Here is a 6,000-nt window from a genome sequence, read left to right on the forward strand (position 1 = left end):
CTGGTTTATTTATATTTTATGTGCCTGAGTGCTTTGCCTTTGTGAATGTGTGTGCATGTCTGGTGCCTTCAGAGGTCAGAAGAGGGGTTGAGTTCCCCTGAGCTGGACTGACAGGTGGGTATGAGTAAGAACAGTCAGTGCTTTAACTACAAGCCCTGTTTGCTTGCTTGCTTGTCTTTGTTGTTTCATTGTTTTGATGCAGAGTCTCATTTAGCCTAGGCTAGCCTCAAAGTGCCTGTATAATAGAGGATAACCTTGAACTTTTGATCCCCCTTCCAAGTGCTAGGTCACAGGCATGCACCACCATGTTCAGTTTATTTGGTGTTGGGGATCAAACCCTGGGCCTTTGTGAATGATAACAAAGCACTCTATCAAAAGCCATGTCCCCAGCCCTCATTTGGTTCACTTATAAAGAATTTATTATGGTTTCCCTTTCTCCTTTTCAGTATCTGGTGTCTTTGATCCAGGACAACTTAGGATGGATGTGGGTTTTCTACTTTTTTATTCTCATGGTAAGTGTGGTTTTTTTTTTTCCCTTTAACCATCTTTCTTATTTAATTTAGAACATTTGATTTCATCACTACTTGAAACCAACAAAATTGCTGATTGCTTTTGAAGACTTAAGTGTGAAAAGTAACATTTGATTATGCTGAAAAGACTTATTAATCAGTGTGCTCCTCTGGGCTGCTAACCAGGATTTGAGAATTCTGAAGCAAAGCAACAATGTTACAGAGAAGAGAAGTGAGGCTCTAATTAACACGGTCTTATACATGTCCAAAGCGGGGACACTCTGCAGGGGAAACTGCTCAGCTAGAGATTCTTGGCTGAGATTTTTGTGCTTTATGAGAAAGAGTCTGTAAGGTCCTGTCTTTAAAATGCTGCTTCCTGTTTAAAAGGCACATGACATATTCTGTTGTAGTGTTGGTGGGACAGTGCTGAAGACAGGTCAACCAAACTCACCTGCTGATGACCTTGCTGTTGAAACTGGCCATCCTAATTGGCCACCGCCCAAGTCTGGGCAGTTGTCCTCTAACCTGTCCCGTAGGCCAACAAGAGCAAATTTGGGGGACTCTCTTCTCCAGCTTCTAATGACTCAGATTTGGTGACACTCCTGTGATGCCAGCACTTCAGGAGGCAGAGGCAGGAGGATTGTGAGTTGAGGGCCAGCCTAAAAGACCTTGTCTTTAACAAACAGTCCAGTCGTTTCCAGGATCCACCTGTGGGCTAGGGATGCAGCATGTTTAGGCCCAGAGTTCAGTCCCCAGCTCCACAGAACAAACAAAAAGGAAACGGTTCAGGAAAAGTCCGAGCTGCACACACCTCAGAACCCAAGCTTGATACCCAGAACCTCTATAAAGAGCAAGGTGTGATGGCGCACATCTGCGATCCCAGAGCTACTGCAAGAAGGCAGCAACAGGAAAGTCACCCAGAAGCCTACAGATCAGCTAACCTGTAGGAACAGCCGCAGAAACGAGAGATCCTGCCTCAGCATAGCGGAAGGCGAGCTCCAACTGCCCCAAGTTGTCCTCTGACCTCCATACATGCTGTGGCACCTGCACACACATGTCTGCACATGTGTGCCTGTACACGTGTGCACACTCGTGCTCTCCCTCCTCCCTACAAACACACACACACACACACACAGAATAAATAGTAAAAAATAAATCTAAAAGCTCGTAGAGATCTGCTAAGTAGAACAGAGGTACCTGATGGTATGAGGCTACCAGGGACTATTGCAGCAAAAGCCAGACCTGATGTAAGAAGCCAACGTTCATCTCTAGTGACTTGCTTTGCCTGTGGCAGTGACACACTTCAGTTACATTTTTTCACAGCTGTGTGACATTATGTGTTTGTTGTTCTAACTGTAATTTTTAAGTCATTTTCTAATTCACTGAAGACAGAAAGTTTTATTCCTGTGAAGTCAAAATGAATGTCTTTGCCCAAACCCATTGCTAATGCTAACAAACCGTGACTAAGATTTGGCTGAGAGAAGTAAGTTGTTGCTTCATTTTAAAAACTTTTTTCTCTTCACAGACAAGTTGTACAATTCTGTTTATCTCACCGTTAATAGTGAGGGAAGTATTCTCTCTTGTGCAAAGGAGACAAGCTCACATACTTAATGAATGACGGGTACCCACAGGAGAGAACGGACTGGGAAGCTGATGAGGGCCCACAGGTCTTCAGTTCACTCGTGTGGAATTCTCTGAACACTAATGCAGCCTCAGCTTGTCAGGCATCCTGTAACACTGCCAGCCACCCCAGACACTGGCAAGTAAGGGGTGAATTATTTTTGTACACTACAGCAGTTACTGAAGATTTTTATTACGTTTGTGAATGTACTGAAAGGAAAACGAATCTGCCAGCATCTTTGTTGGGCTTGTCAGCTCATCCCTCTAACCTTAAGTACTGGTTTTGGTCCTGGACCCTTGTTCTTCAGCCTTAATCAAGAGCTAAATGAGCAGAATCATGCAAGTTTGTATTGATGAGAAGACTGTGGTGTGGTGCTCTGACACCATGTTTGCAGAGACTGGATCACCAGTAAGGCAGAGCAGAGCTGAGTCCAGATGCTGCTACAGGCCTGCCGGGGATGGAACACACCTTTACCAAGGTGGAAAGATCCCATTATGCTGGGACACTGTGGCTTCCGGAAGTCCTCGTCTTCTCTAGACTGGACTGGCTGTTTGCTTGTTCTCCTCCGACTTCACTCACATTTGACAGACTCCTAGGAGCAGTCTTCCATTCGTGAACTATTAAGTTAGTTCAGACATTCCAGTATGGAGTTTTCAACCCCAGATTCACAATCTGGGAAGGATAAGACTCTGAGAAGCCGTTCTATGTAGCCTTATTGTTGGAAGATTGGTCTCTGTCGTAGCTGCAGCCAGGTTCCTGGAGTTAACTCAGCAGACCAGGCTTAGAGCAAAGACAAAGGCTTTTTGTCCCAGGGGTGTGAAGTGTAGGTACTGAATCATGTTAGTGGATTGTTAGGGCCTGAGGCTGCCCTTTTTAGAGATTGTAGAGTGTATGTCTTCAAGACTATGAATTCTGTATGAATCAATACTTTAAGATCATTCTGTACATACATTTTAAATTATGTAAACAAACTAGGAGGAAAATGTACAAATTTGAGGGACCCCTAATTCACATTGGGTTAGGAAATATCTTCCACCGCTTGCTTTATGCTCCAAAATATGTATTGATGAACTTACAGGAATACTGCAGATTTCTGAGCACTTCCTGTTCAGTCACTGACATAAAGGGAAAACACAAAACATAGGAAGGGAGGGGAAACAACCCCCAGCTTCGGTAATAAACGTCCAGCTGTTGGGTTACTTAATCTCTGCTGAAGCTGTACATTGCCTCTCACTTTTCCTTTTTTTTTTTTTTTGGTGCTGGGGTGGAATCTGGGTCTTGCACATGCCCAGTGTGTCTCCCGCTGCACTGCACTCCCAGCCCAGCCCTACAGTTAAGTGCAGCGATGCCTTGAGTTGCCCATAACTACTTGTCACAGGCAAGCAGACAGCCCGCAGCCTTGCCAGGTGGGACTGCTCCCCTGCCCTAGGTACTGGGAGGCCTCATTCCCATTGGGTGCTTGCTGTTCTGCAGCAGACTGCTCAGCGGTGTCTACAGACAAAGCCTATTTACTGGTGACCCTCTTGTTGTGTGGCTCAGAGGCTCATCCTCGTTAGTGGGTTGCATCTTCATGTTCTGATACCAGCCCGTGCTTTCTTTTCCAGTTTAGTCCCTGGTGGTTGAGCACCCCCTTCTCCTGGCTCTCCGAGCTCTACCTGAAATGGAGATGTAAACATTCAGAACTGGATGACATGATGTTTTTCTCTCAGTCTCTCAGTATGTTCTCCGTCTACTTCTGCCAACCTGTAAGGGAAGTAACTTTAACGAATGCCTAGGCGCTCACCTCGTTTTGTTCTTAAACAGTTCCCTGGAAGAAAGGGTCAGAGCTGGGAGCTGGCGGAGTGGGTGAGGTGCTTGTTTTGAAAGCATGCATACCTGAGTTTGGATTCTCAGTCCCTATGTACACATCTGGGTGTAGCTGCACACACCTGGAATCCCAGTGCTCAGGAGCCATTGGAGATCGGTCTAGCTGAACTAGTGTGCTTAGGTTCAGGAAGAGAACCTGTCTCAGAAGAGAGTGAGGGGCTGGAGAGACGGCTCAGGATCCAGATTCAGTTCCCAGAACCCACGTAACAGCTCACAACCATCTATATACCTCCAGTCTCAAGGGATCCAACGCCCCCCTCTGGCCTTCACAGGAATTACATGCACATGGTACACTTAAATACTTGCAGGCAAAACGCAAATATAAATTAATAATACATCTTTTTTTTGGGGGGGGGGGCTCAAGACAGGGTTTCTCTGTGTAGTTCTGGCTGTCCTGGAACTCACTTTGTAAACCAGGCTGGCCTCGAACTCAGAAATCCACCTGTCTTTGCCTCCCAAGTGCTGGGATTAAAGGTATGCACCACCACTGCCTGGCTTAATAATACATCTTAAATAGGAGAGAGGAATTAATTTGGGGAAAAAATAGTAGGAGGCTTTTACACACTAAGATAAAGAATTACTGGATGGGAAACATTTGGCCCTTTTAAGTGTGTCCTGTTCTGGAATTCAACAATAGTAGTTACATAGTCCTTAAATAAGAACTTAGGAACAGAAAGAAAATCCCTTCCTTCCTGACAGCTAGGTGGAAGGCCTGGAGTGTGGGCGATTCATTTTCCTGGTGCTGCACCTGGTACCCAGGGCTTCTGTGCTTGCTAAACAGGTGTTCTCCTGGTAACCCTGGGCAGTGTGGAATTTATGACCCTTCTGCCTCTGCCTCCCGAGTGCTGGAGTGACACACACGAGCCACCACCCCTAGCTGCAAAAGTCTCTACTTGTACTGACTAGGTTTTCTGACTAATATCCTGTTTTCTTTCCTGTTGCCTTCCTGGCTCTACCAGCAACTTTCCCCTCAGCGATTGAGCTAGGTAACCATGCTTGCCAGGACTGCCTCACTCTGTGCCTGTCATTCTGCCTTAGTCATCAGTGACACCATCAGTGGCACCTCCTTTTACCAAAGAAGACACCATATCCTCTTACCACCCACAGAAATAGCTTGTGTAGCTCATTGAATTTGGGAGCCCTCCTCCCCCCCCCCTTTTTTTTTTATAAAGAATTTATTCATTTATTTAATGTATATGACGAATATACTGTAGCTGTTTTCAGACACACCAGAAGAGGGCATCGGACCTCATTACAGATGGTAGTGAGACACCATGTGGTTGCTGGGAATTGGACTCAGGACCTCTGGAAGAGCAGTCAGTGCTCTTAACTGCTGAACCATCTCTCCAGCCCCACTCCCTTATTTCTTCTTTGTTTTTTCCCACCCAAGACAGGGTTTCTCTGTGTAGCCCTTTGGCTGTCCTGGAACTCACTCTGTAGTCCAGGCTGGGCTGGAACTCAGAGATCTGACTGCTTCTGCCTCCTGCGTGCTGGGATTAAAGACTGCCATGCTTGACTGTTCAGGTTTTTTAAATCTTTCCCCCCTTGTATTTGACACTGGTGACTATCTTTTCCCAGGACTGCTTTTTGTTATTGTTTGTTTTGTTTTTTAAACCTTCTTACCATTGTTCTAGGGTATTTCAGTTTCTTTTCCATCTTTGGGTTTGTGTGGGTATATACTCATTTGTATATTTGGTGTCTGTGGCTCCTAGGTTCTTGTGTGTGTGTGTGAGTGTGTGTATGTGTGTGTGTTTATGTGCATTGAGTCTGTGTGTGTGTGTATGTATGTATATGTTTATGTGAGTGTGTATGTGTGTTTATGTGCATGGATGTCTGTATTTATGTTTGTGTGTGCATGCTCGCATGTGTGTTTATGTGCATGGCTGTCTGCAGGCCAGAGACTGACATTGCTTTCCTTGATCCCACTTACAGAATTGGACTGTTAGTTCACAGCTTGCTGTGGTGGCCATGCGCATTCATTTATTCTCATTCTAGCTCATTTTT

General features: G+C 45.4%; 1 protein-coding gene across 4 annotated transcripts in view; it reads left to right on the forward strand.

Annotated features, from left to right (window-relative positions):
* Slc37a3 (solute carrier family 37 member 3) overlaps window positions 1-3,334 on the forward strand; it is a 42,976-nt gene extending 39,642 nt beyond the window's left edge. For all 4 annotated transcript variants that reach the window (XM_034519320.2, XM_076913508.1, XM_034519321.2 and 1 more), the window contains 2 exons: window positions 447-512; window positions 2,035-3,334. In XM_034519320.2, the coding sequence (XP_034375211.1) occupies window positions 447-512; window positions 2,035-2,127 (159 nt within the window). In that variant the 3' untranslated portion in view covers window positions 2,128-3,334. The remainder of the gene's footprint in view (window positions 1-446; window positions 513-2,034) is intronic.
* Window positions 3,335-6,000: the final 2,666 nt, after the last annotated feature.

Source organism: Arvicanthis niloticus, chromosome 15, assembly GCF_011762505.2.
Source record: "Arvicanthis niloticus isolate mArvNil1 chromosome 15, mArvNil1.pat.X, whole genome shotgun sequence".
Lineage (NCBI taxonomy): Eukaryota > Metazoa > Chordata > Mammalia > Rodentia > Muridae > Arvicanthis > Arvicanthis niloticus.